The 21,164-nt window shown below is 43.6% G+C and overlaps 1 protein-coding gene across 1 annotated transcript in view; it reads left to right on the top strand.

Annotated features, from left to right (window-relative positions):
* Nucleotides 1–21,164, top strand: part of LOC133346604 (fibrillin-2-like) — a 79,217-nt gene that overhangs the window by 33,063 nt on the left and 24,990 nt on the right. The window contains exons 29-52 of the mRNA XM_061558292.1: nt 114–236; nt 1,420–1,545; nt 2,110–2,235; nt 2,573–2,695; nt 2,979–3,101; nt 3,718–3,843; nt 3,948–4,070; nt 4,824–4,946; nt 5,360–5,521; nt 6,748–6,816; nt 7,081–7,206; nt 7,371–7,496; nt 8,152–8,304; nt 9,767–9,838; nt 9,967–10,092; nt 11,479–11,604; nt 12,550–12,675; nt 12,851–12,967; nt 15,495–15,623; nt 15,865–15,984; nt 17,136–17,261; nt 18,020–18,172; nt 19,168–19,236; nt 19,443–19,568. Of these exons, the coding sequence (XP_061414276.1) occupies nt 114–236; nt 1,420–1,545; nt 2,110–2,235; nt 2,573–2,695; nt 2,979–3,101; nt 3,718–3,843; nt 3,948–4,070; nt 4,824–4,946; nt 5,360–5,521; nt 6,748–6,816; nt 7,081–7,206; nt 7,371–7,496; nt 8,152–8,304; nt 9,767–9,838; nt 9,967–10,092; nt 11,479–11,604; nt 12,550–12,675; nt 12,851–12,967; nt 15,495–15,623; nt 15,865–15,984; nt 17,136–17,261; nt 18,020–18,172; nt 19,168–19,236; nt 19,443–19,568 (2,919 nt within the window). The remainder of the gene's footprint in view (nt 1–113; nt 237–1,419; nt 1,546–2,109; nt 2,236–2,572; nt 2,696–2,978; nt 3,102–3,717; nt 3,844–3,947; nt 4,071–4,823; nt 4,947–5,359; nt 5,522–6,747; nt 6,817–7,080; nt 7,207–7,370; nt 7,497–8,151; nt 8,305–9,766; nt 9,839–9,966; nt 10,093–11,478; nt 11,605–12,549; nt 12,676–12,850; nt 12,968–15,494; nt 15,624–15,864; nt 15,985–17,135; nt 17,262–18,019; nt 18,173–19,167; nt 19,237–19,442; nt 19,569–21,164) is intronic.

Raw genomic sequence — 21,164 nt, 5'->3', positions numbered from 1 at the left:
ATGCTTTTAAAAACAGGTGCAACACATGTTGTGTTTGTGTGTATTTTATCAACAAAGCTGTTCATATTCTGCGTTGAATTGTGGTTATTGTTGTTGTTATGTTTTTCCTACAGACATTGATGAGTGCACAATCATGAACGGTGGTTGTGACACCCACTGCTCAAACTCAGACGGAAGCTATGAGTGCAGCTGTGAGCGGGGCTATGCCCTGTTGCCAGACACACGCAGCTGCTCTGGTGAGTGACGTCAATTTATAGACAGTTATATGACCTCCACCGTCAGTCATATTCTCGCCACTCCTGGAATTAATTCCTCATCGCCATCTCTCATGGTCCTACGATGTCATGACCCATCTCGCACCGGCCCATGAGATCATCTTAGCTCAGCATCTCATGTGGCGGTCACCCTCTTGGGTGAGTTTCCTCCTTTGGCTTGACATCCTGTCACCAGCCTCGTCCATCTGCTATCATCGCTTCTAGCAATGCGTTGTGCTCAAACCAAATGACCATCCTTGACAGTCAATATTATCTCTATAATTTGCGTCTGTTCCTTAAATCCACGGGCCACTCGTTCAGTCTCTCTGTCTAATTCCCAGCATGCATCTCTCCATGCTTCATTTTCATATTGATCATTTACTCAACGTTTTTGTCGAAATTGCACTTCTGATTAGCACGGTTGGCTACGTCAGGTGCGAAAGAATTTAAACTTGCATACATACATTATTATTATGGCCATTTTTTCCCCTCAGAATTTCACAAGTCACTCTCCATATTAGACATGATGGAACGAAAATAGCCTTTAATTGGAAATTTAAAATTGTGCCTCATAGGCTACGTACTACTAAGTGCTAATAGCAATTATATAATAGCAATTATAATTACGACTGCACTTTTCACACATATCTAATTTCCGTAGACTCATATTACCTTATGCCAGAAACACATTATCGACACAATCGAGCGTTTACACTTTCAAGACTGTTTACTTTTTCTATGACATGAAGCTGTGAACACTGCTTTAAAAAAGAATGACCAAATACACAAGCAGGTGACTGATCATATACGTAGGACTTCTGTCAGCCCTTAAGCGTTCACGTACATAAATAAGATAAGTTATTCTATACTATCGTGATAATTTTCCACCATATGTGAATATGTTTTCATGCGAGACCGCATTGGCGGCGGTGCACAAACAAAAAACACGAAGAAACTCAACACACGCAACAATGACACTGTCATAAAAGTCCAAATGTATATTACTAATTTAATAAAAGACATTTCAGGCAATGGCCATTCTTCATAACTTCTAAGAATCATAGATATCATGTTTTTGTCCCTTTAAGGCCAGTGTTATTGACAAATGTTTTCGCTTTTCACGATGTACGAATAATGGTCAAGTGTTTCCCACTCTGTCTTTCAGACATTGATGAGTGCGAGGACAACCCGTACCTGTGTGACGGCGGGCAGTGCACCAACGTTCCGGGAGAGTACCGATGCCTCTGCTATGATGGCTTCATCTCCTCCGTGGACATGAAGACTTGTTCCGGTGAGCCGCGTGCTGTGAGCTCCCAACAAGCTTCCTGCCTCTCTTGACATGAAAATAGAACGAGCGTCTTTGGCATGGGAGCACATTTTTCTTTTTTTTTTTCAATGAAACATCTGTGTTGGGCCTCTCCTGTGGCTGCGGAGTTTCGTCCTGGTACCTTATTATAAATAGCGTGGAAATGATGGGCAAGGGAGTAAATGGTATGACAGGCTTTTGGACATTAACAAATATCGTGTGATGTAATGACTTACAGAACGACATTGCTGAGTTTGTGACTAATAGGCGAGCAAATTATAGTTCAGGGTTAAAATAGGCTATTGTTACCTAATCTAGTTCTGTCAACACGAATTTATTATTTCCGAATAATTATATAAGAAAATTGAACACAGGCCAAAGTTAGAGACCCCAGTGACTCTGTCATGGTCAAGTGCAGCCAGCCGCAGATAACATGCGGAGCAAACAGATACATCTGTAGTGCAGTTGTTTATATCAAGTCCTTGGAAAGGGCGTATCGGTGCTGCTGCATAATTACTACAAAACAATAAACGAGTGTGTGTCCGGCAGATGTGAATGAGTGCGAGCTGAACCCCAACATCTGCATCCACGGCAAGTGTGAGAACACACGCGGCTCATTCATCTGCCACTGCAAGGTCGGATTCACCGTCAAGAAGGGCTCCACAGGATGCACAGGTTTGATGCGCGCGCCACATTCCTCTGAGTGGAAGGCACATGTAATTTAGTTATGCGTCCGCACGCACGAGTGAAAATTGCTTTGTTTTTTTGCATACAAAAAATGTTGAAAAGTTGAAAAGTCGTTGGTGGCAGGGTCCATGCGGCAGCCTTGAGTGTGTGGCCTTTTTGACATTTAGCGCACAGAGAGAGCTTAATATATTGCATAGTGCAGCGTGCGCAGCAGGTTTCCATCATCTACGAGAAACTGTGCCGTGTAGTTGCACGGCAAATGTGTTTTCGCATCGAATTTCTTTTTTGATATTTGGCCTCATTTTAGTTTTTTTCATTCCTTCAGACGTGGACGAATGCGAGATTGGAGCGCACAACTGCGATATGCATGCGACATGCGCAAACGTGCAGGGCAGCTTCAAGTGTACCTGCATCGAAGGATACTTTGGAGATGGAGTGAAATGCCAAGGTAAGCACATGTCTTCACTGTCCTCAACACAGCAAACTTCGGTGTAATAATTAGGAGGAAATAATAAGAATTAATTTGTTATGAATAAGGCAAACACATTCAGAAGTATTTTCTTTGGAACTTTTTAGTTCGTTCAACTCAGCAGCATTCAGGTTGGAAATAATACAGTTATAGTTCAAGCGCCGCTGAAAGAACCTTGAAGCATTTTGAGAATCGTGCAAAAACGTTGCCATGTAGGATTTACTTCTACTTTCTCCGCTCTTTTCCCCGCGCCCCCCTGCAGATGTCGACGAGTGCGCCAACGGGACGCACAACTGCATCCCAGAGGCCAAGTGCGTCAATATTCCTGGCACTTTTACGTGCGTGTGCAGAGACGGCTTCTCGGGCGATGGACAAACATGTGTGGGTAAGGCTGCACTTAGCACACGCGGACCGCCGTGGCCGCCGCCACGACCTGCCAAGCAACGCAACGTCGAGGGAGATGAGATAATACGAGCGACGTATTTTTACGGCTTTTTTGGTGTGAAATTTATTCGGCAAAGTCTCAATCACTTATGAAGACTCTTTCAAGAAGGTCCTGCCTGGAGCGTTGGGCCAAATGCTTTTTTTGTGTGCGTGCGTGCATATTTTCTTTGCACGTTCCAGAAAACTGGAACATGTTCTTCATAATACCCGATGCTTGTTACGTGACCTTTTCAATAAAACATTCACATCTGAGCGGAGACATGTTGCATAATTTCATATATATGTGCACTGCTTCACTGTGGAAAAGAGGCTAGAGTGCCTTAGCGAACTGAGTAGTAAGAGTACTGGATATGCGCACCCATACTGGTCCGGTACTCAGGCAAGAGACAAGACAAAAGATGTTCCCTTCACCAAACCGCACTGACTTCCGTGGGGTGAAGTATAGTCAAACGCTCCCCCCCCCGCCCACTTCCCCCCCTCCCCCACCCTGCCCCGCCCCCCACACATTGGCATGAATATAACATACATTTTCTGTTGCTCTCTTTGTTCCTCTACAGACATGGACGAGTGTGCAGAGAACGTGAATCTCTGCGAATTTGGCCAGTGTCTCAACTCGGCCGGCGGTTATCGCTGCGAGTGTGAGATGGGCTTTGTGCCGACCGTCGATGGGCGATCCTGCAAGGGTGAGCAGCACTCATTTGCCAAAGCGCCAACAGCCTGCGGAAGCATCGTAGTCGGGGGTTTCAAGCGTCAAGGTTCGACTGTCTCTCTTCTCATCTCCCTGCAGATATCGACGAGTGCATGTTCGACAACATCTGCGTGTTTGGGAAGTGCGAGAACGTGCCCGGAATGTTCCGGTGCGTGTGCGACCCTGGGTATGAAATCGACGAGACCGGAGGGAACTGCACAGGTGAGGAATGCAACTTAATCGAATTTCGTCCCATCAGCCAAGACTATGGCTGGGAGGTTTTTACAGTGTAAACGGCACCTTATCTGCGTGTTTTTTTTTTTCCCAGGGGTTGTCCATCAGACCTTGAGTTGCATGGATTCCACTCGCAGTTGTCATAATTGTGTTGTTCTTACACATATGGCAGCTACAACGACCCACCTGGATGTATGAATCTTAGAATATATTTAATTTTAAAATAATAAATTTTTTATTATAAATGAGTGCATTTTTTGTTGTTGTTATGTAATAGTGCCACCATATTGGCATTTGTGTTGCTGTTTAACTAAGTGTGTGACATCAATTATACGTTTTACTTTGTGGATTACGTTCTAAAATGTTAGCATTAACACAGTGCTACCCTTTTGATCCAAGGAAGCCTCAAACACAACCAGACATGGACTAAACTGTGAAACGATTTTAGTTTATTCAGCAGGTAAAGCCCACTGAGCTATGCCCTCCTTTTCAGAGGCAACCTGGCCACAAAAGATGGCTCATCAAAGTGGCTCTTCTCATATGTGGCCATTTCTAGTAGCCATACAATAGAATTCTTAACCTAAATGCATGAAACTGTGGTCAGTAAACGACATTTCCCCCTTTGTTTCTTGAGAATATCATTGAATCACATTTACTGTTACACGCTGACAGTGGGGGGGGGGGGGGGGGGACAAGTTAGAAAATGTATTAACTCATGGAAATGTGCAAAACCCTGTGCAGACAAAGATGAGTGTGCTGATCCCAGCAATTGCTTCAATGGCATCTGCACCAACACACAAGGAAGCTTCCTCTGCACCTGCCCTGCCGACTACCAAATGAGTCCCTCAGGCCAAGGATGTGTGGGTGCGTTTTTTTGTTTTCGCTCCGCAGTATTTGGGTCAGACCTCGACAATTTTAATCCGCACGGTGAAGTAGAAATAAAGACTTGAAATGTTGGGTCGCGTGGATGGACCTTGCAGACATGGAAAAATTGTGTATATTTAAACTTTCCTGATATTGCTCTCCCACAGTGGTTGAGTTGTTCTACCAGCTTCACAATTAACTTTTCACATGTCCTGATATCTGTACGCCGGAACAACCAGTTTACATCATGTATTCATTTATAAAATCAGGCAAAGGATGGTTATGCACTCTGGCAGCAACCTACGATGTTCATTCAGCGATAGGCACAATGCAGAAAAAGCTTATTTATTGCCGATGAATATTTTCGACTTTTTGTTTTTTTACTGATCTACACATGTGTTTGCCCGGGACAGACTACAGAGTTGGGAAGTGCTTCCTGGAGTCTACGGAGAGAGGAGACGGCACCTTGAGCTGCAACGTGGAGATTGGCATCGGCATCTCACGCTCGTCGTGCTGCTGTTCCCTGGGCCGAGCTTGGGGTGCCCCGTGCGAGCTGTGTCCAGTCGTCAACACGAGTGCGTACCCGCGGCACTGTGTCCCCCACGTCAGCGACTCCTCATTCCATTAATCATCAACCGCCAATCGTCATCTGTACTCCACTGGACGTAGGCCTCCGCCACGCTGTTTTGGCCCCGCTGGGGATATTTAACCATACCTCACCACACTGATCAGTGCTTGGTTCGTGAAGGTGGAAAAGCCCAGGATCGGTTGAGATTTCACTCACGACTGACGTTAGCCGGACCCAGAAATTGAATTTGGGCTCAAAGCGAAATGCGCAAACCACTGCTTCACTGGCTCTATCCTCCCCTTTACTCGGTGGTGTGTTTCATATTATCGCTCAGTGTCAATCCAAGCGGACGGCACCTCTCCATATTTTTTCGTTGTGTTTTCAGCGTATATATTCAGTTTTCGTTGTCAATGTCCATGTTTCTGAACCCTAGGCACATGCAGAGACATGAAACGAAACACGTGGATTAGAGAGCGTACAAAAGTAATTTTGTAGAGAGCATGTTGCTAGAAGGGAGGTTTGTCGGTGCTCGAGACTCATGAATAAATAAATAAACCTAGAGGGGGGAACCTGCTTAGAGAGAAGTGTGGAGCACGGAGATGGATCAACGAAATCTGCTCGTGCTAGAATTAATTCTTGCATTGCAAAACCATGAGAGGTGGTGGCAGCTTGAGGAGGTGGCAACAGATCACTTCGCTCTTGTCACCGAAACATTCCTCCAACCACCAAAAACCGAACACAAAACCATGGGGTTGGACAAATATTTATCATTTGCAGCACCACACCTCTGGAATAACCTCCCTGAAGCAATACGCACAGTCGACTCCATCGCCACATTCAAGTTGCAACTCAAAACGCATCTCTTTGCACTTGCATACAACTAACTCACAGCCACAACTTGCTTTTATTTTCATATATTTGAAATAACTATAGATAATATATATTCTCATTGTATAGAATGTTTTATTTTTATGTTAAGTATTAATATGATGATGGTAGATTTGTGCCAGAAAGGCACCACATGTTGAAGCAAAAATTAATTTACTTGACTTGGATGACTGCTCCTGATATCTTTACTATCTCTCCTGCATAGGCTAATGTTACTTCAACAATGAAGGATGATTGTTTTAAAATAATTCGTTTGGACACAACTTATATAATAATAGGATTACTCAAAGAAAATGTTGCATATTATCTATTTAAATGTACTTTCTGTCTCTCCACAAACTCCAGCTGAATACAGGATCCTTTGTCCTGGTGGTGAAGGCTTCAGACCAAACCCCTACACCGTCATCTTGGAAGGTAAGTCGGTCAAATCACGTACTAGGAACAAAATAGCAATGCTGTTAACTCATGCACGCTATCGTTTGCTTCCTGTGCGTACACAATGCGCACATTTCGAAACGTGGAATCTAACAGTTCAAATTCAAGTTAGTGCAGAGGCAACAAAAAACGATTCTTTGTTTCCAGTGGCGCATGTTTTTCACAAAGCATACACAAAGACGGTCTCTTCCTGCCAATATTGGCCACAATACTCCACTGAACCCCATTTCCCCGTCCGTGCAGACATTGACGAATGTACCGAGCTGCCGGGGCTGTGCCAGGGTGGAAACTGCCAAAACACCTTTGGCAGCTTCAAGTGCGTCTGCCAGCCAGGCTTCCGCTTCAACGAGGACAACCGCCAGTGCGAAGGTAACACGTCTCGCCACGTCCTTTCCCAGGGCCACCTCAGTGACTCATTTATGCTTCCTCAGCAGCGGATGTGTGTCCCACGAGCCTAACGATGTTCGCCATTTAAAATCTGCTGAGACAATGGGTTTCAATTGCGCGGGGGGTGGGGGGTGGTTGTTTTTCAGATATCGACGAATGCGCCAACTTCCCGACGGTGTGCGGTCCTGGCACCTGCTACAACATTGTCGGGAACTACACGTGTGTCTGCCCACCTGACTACATGCAGGTTAATGGAGGGAACAACTGCATGGGTGAGTACAGCGCGGTGTTGCTGCTCGGCAACACGTTTCTTGCACCGAGGGCGGGCAGCGCAGTTCATAATTGGAAGGTTGCGAAGTTATAATGATGCGCGGGAGACAACGCTGCCCTCCATTACTTCTGGGGTCTGTAAAACGAGCACCAATTTATCCTGGAACCTCACAAATTGTTGTTGTACGCACAGACTGGTCACCACAACAGGAATGTGGAAGTGTTGACTATTGTTGTAAACAGGAGATGAGCTCTACCCCGTGCTCATTTAATTGGTAAATCACTTACATCTTCGATGTGGGATGAAGCAAAGTTTAAAAAAATTACCCATAACACGATAGGCTTTCATTGTGTAGCTACATTGACAGTGTTTCACATGCACAAATAAAAAAAAACTCTACCTAAAAACTGCGTCCTTAAACAGGGCAATAACACTGCCATAAAGAATAGGCAGTCGTGTGAATGAATGGGTTGAGGTTTTGTGATATAACATGACAGCACTTGTTACCGGCAACCATCTGTTTTTGCTTCGAAAAAACGAACTGTATCTGAAACGGAAGGATCAAGGAAATGTTTGAGACAATTTTTTTGTAAATACTGACCAAATTCGGTGCACATTCAAACTGATGTCTCTCAACACGGCAACTGACATTGCAGACATGCGCAAAAGCTTCTGCTACAAGACGTACGACGCGGCTGGCTGCGACAACGAGCTGTCGTTCAACCTGACCGAGAAGGAGTGCTGCTGCAGCTACAACGTGGGCAAAGCCTGGAACAGGCCCTGTGCGCCCTGCCCAACCATCTCCACCAGTAATGCAACCACCATTCTGCTGTCTGCACGTAGCTATTTAGCCCTTGAACCATTGGGCCAAAAACATACTTATTGGTACCACTCAGTGGCAAATCCTTAGGATCTTTTTTACGAGTATTTCATCTCTAAATCACAAATATATATGATTGCAAATTTGCTATTTATAAAACAGCTCCTTTAAGAAGGACAAGGTAGGATGTTTTCCATAGACTATACCGTTATTTCAGAAGAAGAAAAACAACTGTGTGATACGAAACAGCTATGAAATATGAATATAAATAGAAATAGTATCTATAAAACAGACAGTACATATGCTAATATGTTTTAGTTCTCATGACGGACAGTGCCCATAGTGGACTGTTTTCGCATTAGCCACCACAGGCGATACTGACCAACCCCCTTGGCTCGTGGTGGATAAATGTCTCAACACGGCTTCCTCAAGTGCTTTGTAGTGACCCTAAACTTTCTCCCGAGGGTGGGCTGCAATGTCAATTAAGCTACCTTTTTGGATTAAGACCAATGAAGCTCAATATGGCATCTCAGTAAGGGCAGGTTAACACATTAAGGGACAAGGTAGCCAAACTTTTATGCATTTAGGTGGCAATATTATAGCACTTGCACTTGTGCTAGCAGAATATCTCCAGCGCAAGTAATCATAAATTCGTTTCTTATGGAGCGAGGCCACTGCATGATTTTACTTCTCATGAATCAAGTCATTTTAATCTCGGGGGGTTTCCATCCTCATGCTCTTCTCCACATGCTGAATCCGATTACTTTAGGAAAGGAAATAGCACAATTCTAGGCCAACAATATAGATCAATCTTGACTTAACCGAAAGACCCACATAATATGACTATAGATAAAGTATTAGAAATATGAATAGGTTTTACCTTTGCTGTAAATACAACATGCTCTGATAATAAATGCATTGTCTTATATATGCATTGTTTGTTATCAGAGGTGTGTGTTTGCATGTTCACCACAAGTGTGTGTGGTTAATGCAGATTTGATTCCTTGCAAAAGGTATCTTTTTGGTGTTTGAACATCTTAACACTTGTTGTATTGCCAGAAAGGATACAGCCTATTCTTATTTTTCATACTTTGATACTGTCAAAAAAAGGTCCCAAAATAATATAGATAAAATAGGTTTGAGATAGGAAGTCGATATGCATGATGTTAAACCCACACTGGAATTTTTACTGAATACCTGCGTTTGTAATTGCATGCTAATAACGTTTGTTGAGACTTGAGTTGACCTTAAGCCAATGGGAAATAATCCAGTGAGAGAAAATAAAAGTTGGCTGCAAGCTGGTGACAAAAAATCAGCAAATGAGGTTGAGATTTGGTTACATAACATATTATTACCACTACTGCTAAATAAATGGGTCACTTATCCGTGGTTGTACTGCGAATAAACCTGCAATTTACTTCGTTGTGTAAACAAGACATTTCTCCCAACAGAGGCCCACAATCAGCTCTGTGGAGGTGTCCCACCTGGTTACGAGATTGATATCAATACAGGCGAGCGCATTGGTGAGTGCTCTATCCTCCTTATACTACTGCACGATCCACCCAAATTGGGTACACAACATTTAACCAACATGTGTATTGCTGCATTATGCTTTGAATGCAAAGCAATTGATCTGAGTTTACCGTGACAGATATTGACGAGTGCTCCAAGATCCAGGGCATATGCACCAACGGGATGTGCGTCAACCTGCCTGGTAGCTTCCGGTGCGAGTGCCCGATGGGTTTCCTCTACAACGACATTCAGATCATCTGCGAGGGTACGACATCATCATATTTACTGACTCTTACCACCGCTGTGGTCTCAACACATCCTCCATTGTGCATCACCGAAACTGTGTTACTTGCAGGACACGCTTAGCGATCATTCATGCGTACAACGAGTGTCAGATTGTTGAAAGTTTGAGCGATGGGGAATTAAGAAAGTGGAAAAAGAGCTCTGTGATTGAATGGATACAACAATTCACACATCAACGCTGATCATTGACTGTTAAGAAAAAATAGTGGAACAAAAAAAGAAGAAATTGAAAATGCAGTAAAAATAATTAAACTCCCCATATATTGCGGGAGTCACTGATACATTGGGGAGATTTTTGAAAAAAAAATATCCATATGAAATTTCGTACAAAAATACAATAACTCTTAACAGAGAACTTTATCCAAGAAAACAACAGATTTAGTGTACCAGATTATTTGAATCTGCGACAAATGCTATGTTGGCCAGATGGGATGAAATATGAGCGGGATAATAAAAGAACACAAGGGAGACATCGAATAATCACAACACACAATTATATCGGCTGTTGGGGAACCTGGCTGTTAACAACATCCGATTGATTTTGATGGCCTTGATGCTTTATGCAAAACTACTTACTATTGAATCTTGATTTGAAGCTTTCGTGACTGCAGGAATCCATACTCTTTGGTTCTTTCGGTAAAGTCACGTAGGTATCATACCTACGTGACTTTACCGAAAGAACCAAAGAGTACTTACTATTGGTGAAGACTAATTAGAGCATCCATTGAAAGAAAGGGAAATTACAAAAAAATGCAAACAATTCGATGGCTATAGGATTAGCATGGCTTAGAAATATATAGTAAGTGATCACGTGACAACCTTGATAAATTAGCACGGCATTATAATATGATTTATAACATTTAATATAAAACATTAACTGTGACTAAACAGATCATCACGTAAATATGTGTACATAACATCAACATATCTTACGTAATGTATTATCATCTAACATAACCATCGAGGGTAACTAATTAACCATGACTAACTTGTTTCACTGTGCAAGTATACACTGCATACTTTTATATTACCAAATGTAAATGTCGTATTTTTCCGCAGCATACCTGTGTGCTCAAGCTATAATAAATCGACACGTTTGCCAACGGAACAACTTTTATTAATTGGCTGTGTCGGGTGAAAGGAGGGTTTATGACAGATTTATTTTGACTTCGCCATCTCACCTACAAATCACTCGTGAATTCTGTTACCTGATATAACCCAGGTCACCCGTCAAAAACGGGCAATGTATCATGTGTCTCAATGGGCCCGTATTTATCTCCTAGGTACTAAGAAAGCTAATTATAATCAATATTTGTTCAATAACACCAATGTGCATTTTCCTTCACAGACATCAACGAGTGTGCCAGTGCTGAGAAGATGTGTCAGCGTAATGCTGAGTGTATCAACTCTGTTGGCAGCTACCGCTGCGAGTGCTCTGCAGGCTATACGCAGACTCCATTCGGTCTCTGCATAGGTGGGTATATCTTTACGTCTGCCTATAGCTGTGTGTGTGTCTTTGTGAATGCTACAGTCCCAGCAACTTGGGTTCAATTTATGACTGTGCACAACTGCCTTTGTGATAGCCTTGTGTTATAAGAATGACACGAATACCAAATATACTAAATTATTATGAAACTTCAATGGCAATGTATATCTCAACCTTAAATATTCACCTGATGTGGTAGCATAACCAGCCTTGAAAGCACTTGTTTCTGTCGTCCATATGACCATAGTCTAGATGACCATGAACAATTCACAAGTATGACTCATACCAAATAACAAAAAACGCTATGAGTATCATGTACGGTCAGCCAGAAGACATTTAATACCATGGTAGTGATGAAACAAGTAATTGAGGATCATCGGAATACAGGCATCTGGCCAGCTCCCCTCATGACAGCTATGTCACTAATTACTCATTTACACACTGGCCATCTGCTCTTTAACTTCAGATTTATCAGGCATTAAACAAGTAAAAACGTTGCCATTAAATGTTCCCTGCATCATAATATAAACTCTATGAGAGAGAAACCCCCGGGTGTAATTGTTTTGTGCCTCTGCTGCATTCGTAATTTTGGCAGCACTAATCGGATTAGGTTCCAAATTTTTGGGTCGTAAAAAGAGTATTATTTATTATCATGAAGCATTATTCACACTTGAGGTTTCGAATATTCTCACCATAATTGCAAACTGTCGTCTTCTTGGATGCCACCGATGGGAGTTTATGTTCGTGCCACGACGCCTCGCGCGGTGCAGACATCTACAGTGCATTCTGGTGTCCCGGTGATGGCGAGCATCGAGCTTGTGTGTTTTAAAAGCGCACAGTCGGCAAAGAAAAAAACCAAACAGGAATCTTTTCGCGAGACACCTTTCATGATTTCTTGTCGTTGTCTTCTTCATTTAATTTTTTCTTTTCAAGACCGGGACGAGTGCTCCGAGAAGCCGGAGATTTGCAGCCCTGGGCGTTGCCAGGACTCGGAAGGAAGTTATCGCTGCATGTGTCCCAACGGTTACAAGGCCACGGAGGACCAGAGCATGTGCATGGGTAACCCCGCTGATGTCAACACGTCACCCTCTGCAGCTGAACAAACACTTAAAACCTCGGTCACACACAAGGGCGTGTGTATATCTACTACACGTGAATTTGTTTTTGTTCACTATGATTTCCCCCATCCACCCTGTCCCTTCCCCCCGACCCCGCTCCACCCGACTCCAATCAGACGTGGACGAATGCGAGCGCCAACCTTGCGGCAATGGCACGTGCAGGAACACGGTGGGGTCGTTCAACTGCCTCTGCTTCCCCGGCTTCGAGATTTCGGCAAACAATGACTGCATGGGTAAGTCGTCGTCGCCGCACGTGCACGATATTTCCATGGTGAACAACCGCCGCCGTACCGTGCCCCTCTTTTTACCTCCTCGAAATCCTTCACGGTGGTTGGGGCTCGGGAGTCTAAAGTCGTTGTGTCAACGAGCTGTGCGTTAAGAGGGCACGGCGTGTGTTCTTTAAGCGCAGTGCCCGCTCTCTTCTCCACCAAGCACACGGCTGAGTAAACGCGGACGCGTCTTTCCGCAGCAGAATAGCTGAAGCTTAGCCGTGTGAGAATGCTCGTTCTGTAATTTTTTTCTAGTATTATTTAAAAAAAAACATTGTTTGAATAAAAACAATCTATCATCGTGGTTTTAAAAAAAGTGCATTAAACGTAAAGAAGTCAGAAGCATGTTTACATGGGAACCACTTTTGTCTTCTTTAAGTTTTCATCACATAGTGTTTATCTGTGCATAGTTGTGGCTAAAGTGCAGGAGGCTGTGCATAGTTGTGGCTAAAGTGCAGGAGGCTCCCTTTTTGTCCATTCATTAAACCTCTCTGCACCTCACAAGTAGAATTAAGCCAATGTTTTCATGGAAAATTTTGAGGCAGATGCCATCCAGGCAGCCACCCTACATCCTTTTGGAAGAGGTATGTAGATGACACGTTCATCATCTTGCCACATGGCCTACCAGCTCTGGACCAATTCTTCAACCACATCAATTCCATACACGCAGCCATCAAATTCACCATGGAGGTGGAAAAGGATGGCAAGTTACCATTCTTGGATGTTTTAATCGAAAAGAGACCAGATGGCTCAATGGGACACAGTCTACAGGAAAGCCACACATATGAATTCCTACCTAAAACCTGACTCCCACCACCATCCACCCCAGAAGAATTCCCTCATCAAAACTCTACACCATAGAGCTTGATGTATTTCTGACCATCACCACCTAGTCAGTGAACTGGAACACGTACACCAAGCCCTCAAGATGAATGGATATTCAGACTACACAATCCGTAAAGCTATCACCCCAACCATTGGGAAAGAACCATCTGAGGAACCAATCAAAACCATCACCTTTCCATACATAGCAGGGGTCACCAGACAGATCTCCAAAATCATGAGCAAATACGAGATCAAGGTTCGATTCAACACAGTACATACAATTTGTGATCTGATCCCATCTGTGAAGGATGTGATCCCTGACATGCAATACCCCGGCGTCTACAAACGAAGCTGTGTCTGCGGCAGTAGTTACATTGGGGAAACTAAGCGACATGTCTCAGACCGTGTTCGTGAACATAAGGCAGAACTGAAACACGGTAGGACTTATACCTCAGCCGTGGCTGATCATTGTTTTAATGCTGTGGGCACACACGAAATTGATGTTTCCAAGTGGAAGGTACTCTGCAAACCCATTGGCTATCAGCAAAGATTCGTTCATGAAGCCATCCAGATATATAAACACAGACACAATTTTAAACGGGAAGATGGGTACAAACTGAGCAATAATTGGAAGGACGTTATCAACCAGGCTAAGTCATAACTGGCTGTGACGTTTAGTAGTTATTTTGGACTCTCTGGTGTTACATTAACAGGTTAAATGTCTTTACGTTAACAGGTTAAATGTCTCACACTAACACAGCCACTGTTGCTCGTTTTCCTTGATGTGACGGTGGCTCTACGATCTTACATTGACATGCAAATCTCTCACAATACAATGGCCACCTCCACAGCTTCGTCGTCGTGGAGGTAGCTCAGCTCTCCGATCTTACATTGACATGCTAATTTCATCTCTAGCCCCGCCCACTTCGCTTATGGCCCTTGGGCTGCACCCATCTCAAACCTTTATAACATCCTGCCTCAGTAGCTCTTGCGCTATTTTTTCACCTGATGACGATTGCTTGTGTTGCGATCGAAACGTCGTGATATTATATATAATTTTTTTCTATCTACGTGGCTTTACCACCGAAATACCCATAGAATAGAATTAAACAATAACTACGTAGCGATTTTAAGTTGAGTTACTAATTTAAACACATATGAAGCGAGTTGTAATGACTGGCGAAACGTCGTACTCAGATTGTCAATGTCGTGGCTTTTCTCTCCAACACACCGGTGTTCTGTACTAACGAATTGGCATCCTGTTTACGTGACAAACCTTACTAATTACCTGTGTTGGGTGGTGGCGGGTTAAACGACACATTTTTTATATGACACGATCTAACCCAAAAAAACCTGTATTATGGATGAAAAGTTAAGTAATCAAATGCAAGATGAAGGGTTTTTTTATCCCTTAAACCTCAGAATCCAAACATCTTCCATAGGTCTTCAAGCACGCTGAACCACTCAGCCACCCATGTGTTTATGAAACATAGTCGACTATCATAAACGTGCAGAACCCATTTCATCACAACACACTTCCATAAACATGGAAAAAACCTTTTGGCACATCTGTCCATTTTCGTTTTTGAGTCCTTTAATTTGTATTTTGTTTGTTATTTTCTGCCCTAAAAACGTCTCTCCCTCTCTCTGCTCCTTGCCCTGACAGATAAGGATGAGTGTGTCTCTTTGGCTGCTCACGTCTGCAAGTTTGGTAGTTGCATCAACAACGTGGGCTCTTTCAAGTGTCTTTGCAATGAAGGCTTTGAGCTCACCGCTGACAAGAAGAACTGCAGAGGTATGTGGACGCATAATGATGAAACGTGAATTTATAAGAAGCAACTCTCGCGTCTGATAATTACGCATTAATCGTACTCGGAAACCTAAACAAAACAATATACAGTTCCTTGTTTATTTATCATCTACGCATAGCGTGAGCGAAACATCTATATCAAAACGGCTGAACCGTTTACACCGCATGCGGACCACAAAAGGGTTGGTTTTTAATACTCACGCGGAATTTATATATTTTTTTACAGATATTAACGAGTGTCAGCAATTCCGAGGCATGTGTGCGCCTGGAACGTGCCAGAATCTGGAGGGCTCCTTCCGGTGCGTGTGTCCTCCGGGCTACGAGGTCAAGGAAGAGTCATGCACAGGTGCAGAACACTGACCTCTGAAGGTCAACACCCACAATGCACCGCTGTCTACAATGTATTTTCGGGTGTTTACCACGCGTTGGTCTCACCACGGTGGCGAGATGTTATCGTCCTCGTCCTGATATGCAGGAGGTCGGGGGTTCGATCCCAACCCCTAACGCCTGTATATTTAGAAACATGCATTGATATTATAAATGTCCAAATGATGGCCGACTTTGTTGAGCTATCATTTGTGGCCAGGTCGCTTCTCAAAAATAAGTTAATACCTCAGCGGGCTTTGCCTGGTAGGATGTGGATGGTTTGGTGTTGTATTTGTGTGCTGTTCTGGGTGATTTGTTTACCTTTCTTGTACTCTGTACTACTATCATGTGTTTGTACTGTTTGTTGTTGTAACGTCCTTACCCGCCCCTTCTGGACATCTGTGAAAAGAGCTTTATAGCTCATCGGATACCTCCAGTATCAATAAATATTCTGATTCTGTTCAGCGTGATGTATGTAAAACACGTCACAGAGAGCTCTAACCGCACGACCGTGAGAGCACATACGCAGCAGTGCCCTCAATAACATGTTTAGTTTTAAATCACTGTTGTTGTGTGCAGGCCCAATGGCCTATACTACAAAACGATCAGCAACAAAGAGCACTCACGATTTGTTTAGCAGAAGGGAATTATTGGAGGAGCAATCGTGCAGTAGTCAGCAGTCTGTGTTGTAAAATCTAGCAACCTGAGTTAGATTGCCAGCCACGGCTAATATTAGTGGCGGGTGATACATGAACGGATCCTGAGTTGCCTCCCTGCTTCACGCTGACCTTTGGGGTGAAGGATGGAGAAGAGAAAAAACAATGATTGAGATTCCTTTATCCGGCAGTGGATTGACAAAGGGGCTGTGCAAGTTTTAATTATTTACGTAAGACTCGACAAGTTTCCTGAATTGAGCAAAGTCATACGAACTTGGGGAAAGAGACAATTGGAGGGAGTTGCAGAACGAAGGGACGAGGAGAAAGAGAAAATGTTACGCCGTACAACAACGTAGGTCACAGCCGTGTGGACGAGCGGAAACAATCAATCTCGTTGGCTCCCTTCTGACAAGCGATTTCAACTTTCGTCGTCGTCGTGCCTTGCTTTCTCCCCTCCATGGTGTGTGGTGCACAGACATTGACGAGTGCTCATCGGAGGAGGACCTGTGCATGATGGGCTCGTGCCTGAACACATTCGGCAGCTTTGAATGCCGTTGTCCCTCGGGCTTCATCCTCTCTGAGACTGGTCGCAAGTGCTACGGTATGGACACGTGCATTGCTGATCCGCATTTGACCATACTTTGGTTTAAGCAAAGCAAGAATACGCTCGAGCTGACTGAAGCGTGAATGAATGTGAAGTCATTTCAAAAATAGCCATCGTTGGAATTTGTTATTCTTGTTAATATTTCAAGTAATGTTTGTTTGTCCTTTCCTAACATGTGAAAACAAGTGAAGCCATGTTTATATTTTTTAGCTCACGTACTGTGGTTTTTTTGGCCACTTGTGTAAAGGAAAATTATGCTCAGTGGTAATTTACAGATGATAAGTTCCACAGCAAAAAGTTGGTTCCACAGTGACCCGTCAGTCTCGTGTTGCCACTTTCTATGACCAAACTGGAGCAGAAACAGATCAGACTAATTTTTCGTGACCATTAATGGAACCAAGATTAGAAAGATTATGGGATGTCAGCCAATAAACCAAGATTAAACTTCGAAGAGCAATTAATGTATAAATATATAAGACCTATGTCGGCGTGAACGGGACTTAATTCTCTCGTGGAATATTTTCTCGGGAGGGATCGGGGACATTTTCAGGAGCTCACCTCCAGGCATCTCCAGCTGAAATTAAGCCATGGCAATGTAGACGCATATATATATACACACACAAGACATATATACACAAGAGACACATGCAATATATATAAGATGTTTACGTATCAGTGTTGAAGATCAATGTAGACATATATCATTGGAAACTCCACTCGGCTGCATTCGCGTAAATGATTGCATCTAATTACAGACGTCCGCGTCAACTACTGCTTCTCGGAGTTTGCCCAGGGCAAATGCTCCACCCCGAAGCCCTTCAACACCAGCAAAGCCGGCTGCTGCTGCAGCATGATGCCAGGCGATGGCTGGGGCGACCCCTGTGAACCGTGCCCCAAACAGAACGAAGGTACGAGCTTGGAGAGAGCCGCCACGTCCCGGGCCTTTACCCATTTTTGGACCTGTGCTGACTCGCATTGAAACAGCGGCCCGATGGCAGGCGTCGCCGTATCTGTTGAGTTCGTTGTTCGTCTCCCGCACCTGCGATTAGCACCGTGGGCTACGTACGGTGCGAATGAAGTTCAGCATACATACGTGCGTGCGTACATGCGTGCGTGTGTATACCGACGGACAATTAAGAACAGCCCACAGTGCAACCGTGGTCACCAATCTCAAACCGAGAACCACCCAGCAACACCATTGCCCGCTCCGATGATTCCCTGGCAGCGTTTGAGACATTCATCAGGTTACTCATATTCGTGAAGCCATCGAATTAAAGAGCATGGCACACCAGCATCGATAGAAATACAAAGACGTTGCTGATCTACTTCCCACCAAACGAGAGAAGAAGTCCAATTGATATGGAAGGGTGTGGTGAGGGAGAAATGGGAGTCTGCGTTCAAGGTTCAGAACCTCTTCCCACAACGTTGTACTGTACCATGTTTCTACACCAATCTTGTGTTTTGTGGTCGGCTGCCGATATTTAAACTCGATCTTACCAATTTTACGAAGTGAATCACATTTCTTGATCATATTTAACATATATTTGACGCGTTTTTTTTTTGCTTATAAATCAGCAACGGACCATTAACCTTAAATCAACAAGGGTGTTGAACTCAATGTAAAACCTTGCTTATACTCAAAATTCTGGACAGATATGAGAACAAATTAAAAACCATTTATGGTCTTTCATGCTTTCTCTTATACGTAAAGTCATTCATGTCATTAATATAATTCACGGCTATAGTGTTGAAGAAAAACGAAGCGTAAGGTGTATTTACAGAGCTCTTGCACGGATGCACAATGATACTTTTTCAAGTGTCAACATGAAATGTGCTCACAATCCCCGACGTGGCATTCAGAATGTGCACTAACCAGGCAACGTTTCTCACCCACACTCAACAGAGGAGGCGTACAGGTTGCTCTGCCCATACGGTCCTGGAACGGTCGTTGGACGAGATGACAGTCGAGAAGGCAAGTGCATCTTAGAAGATAAATGCGTTACAAAAACACCTCTACCATCACCACCACCACCACCACCAAAGAAAGAGAGAAATAAAGTTAACACAAATAACTTATCAAAATGGGCCAATTATATTGGTACAATATCTGGAAAGTTTTGCCGAGACATATCTCGACCGCAATGTTCGTATGCCTTTAACTTTCCTCTCGCTCCCCAGATCTGGACGAGTGCCTTGCCAACCCGGGCATCTGCGCCAACGGGCGGTGCATAAACACAGACGGCTCCTTCCGCTGCGACTGCCCGATGGGCTACAACCTCGAGGCGGCGGGCTTCAAATGCGTGGGTCAGTACGCGATGTCACCAGATAACACTCGTGCGAACAGTGCGGCCACGGGCAGCCAAGTCGTCTCTCTCTCTCTCTCCCTCCCGGCAGCCGTCCATTCACCTCCCGCGAATGTAATGGTTTCCTTGGACCTTTCACGTAGGACACATGGAGCACATTGGTGGACGATGCTGCCGTTGAAATATAATGGGAGTGGAGCTGTTGTAATTTTACGCCCCCCCCTCCCCACTCATCTCGTGGTTTGATGACCTTTGACAATTTGGGATCATGATTTGATTCGACGATTCAATGATCGATTCTTTGTATTTGGAACTGTAGTGCGTGGCAGTGCCTCCAGTGGCTGCCGGAGTCATATGAACTAATTACCCACAACAGATATGAACTAAATAAATGATTTAATATGTGCACACTCTGATGTACGTGTCGTGAGTTTAAATAATACATTTTATTATTGATTTGAAGCTTTCGTGACTGCAGGAATCCATACTCTTTGGTTCTTTCGGTAAAGTCACGTAGGTAAAAAAAATAATAGATCACGGCGTTTCGATCGCAACGCAAGCAATCGTCATCAGTCGATTTGATTGAAACATTGTTACGGGCCGAGAAGAGAGTGCCGTGAAGTGAATGTCTTTCGTTGCAAAGTGTTTTGCACAAACTTATATTTTGTTACCCAGCTCTGGCTGGTCACCTGCTTAAAGCAACACCGTCTTGTACTTTAAAAAGACGTTTACTCCTCTTTTTGTTCCAATAATCCTAAGTCCTGTGAGAAATAAATAAGGTCTACTTCCCTGAGTACTTTAACGTCTCCTATAATAAAGGAAGGCTGTGCCAAGCACGGTCCGTGCGTGCGCCAAGGCATCAAGATTAACAAATGTGATCAGAGTTGAACCCATGCCAGTGATTGTTAGGAAGTGTGCAAAAAATGTCCCAGCCAGCTTTTGGCGGATTCCATGACTTTAGCCAAGAAGTTGAGAAAATGTACACAGCGTTTTAAAACAAGTTTAGTTTTTAACGTGAGTTCTGTTTTTTTGGACTTAACTGATTTTAAAATAATGGAAGGCAATTAGACTGGCTTAAAAAAAGTATAATGCAATTTACGAAAGGAAAAAAAACTGTAATACATCTTGAAATAGCGATGTCTGTGGCTGATACGTAACTGCCCACTTCCACGTAGAGAGATCACGCCCTGGAAATATCCCAATGTCAGGGCTCCGTGCACCACAGCTCTGTTTTGTTTTAGGACCTTTGGTGGCTTCTAAATAAAACGCGTTCCTTAAACATCTCATCAAGTACACCTTGGAGCTAAATGTGCGGACATCCTAAATCGGTGAATGTTTCTCTTGTAGGGCACTTACTTAAATATTGCAACAAACTACCAGGCATTTTATGTGCTATTTTGATCTGAAAATGTAAGCCTTCTCATGTATTTTATTTGAAGGTAGCATCTGCTGGTACACTAAGCAGTCTGGCAAAGTAGAAAATATAGAGTATTCCTCCGAATCATTTGGCATTTTATGCATGGCAATATACGGCCATTGTAGGTTGTAAATGATGTATAATAGTCTGCCAATAAATGCAATTATGCTTGGAGTGTAG

The sequence above is a fragment of the Lethenteron reissneri genome, chromosome 24 (genome assembly GCF_015708825.2).
Source record: "Lethenteron reissneri isolate LAM-NWPU_2019-01 chromosome 24, ASM1570882v1, whole genome shotgun sequence".
Lineage (NCBI taxonomy): Eukaryota > Metazoa > Chordata > Hyperoartia > Petromyzontiformes > Petromyzontidae > Lethenteron > Lethenteron reissneri.
Note: the sequence above shows the minus strand (reverse complement) of the source record. Positions and strands in the feature narration are given on the sequence as shown.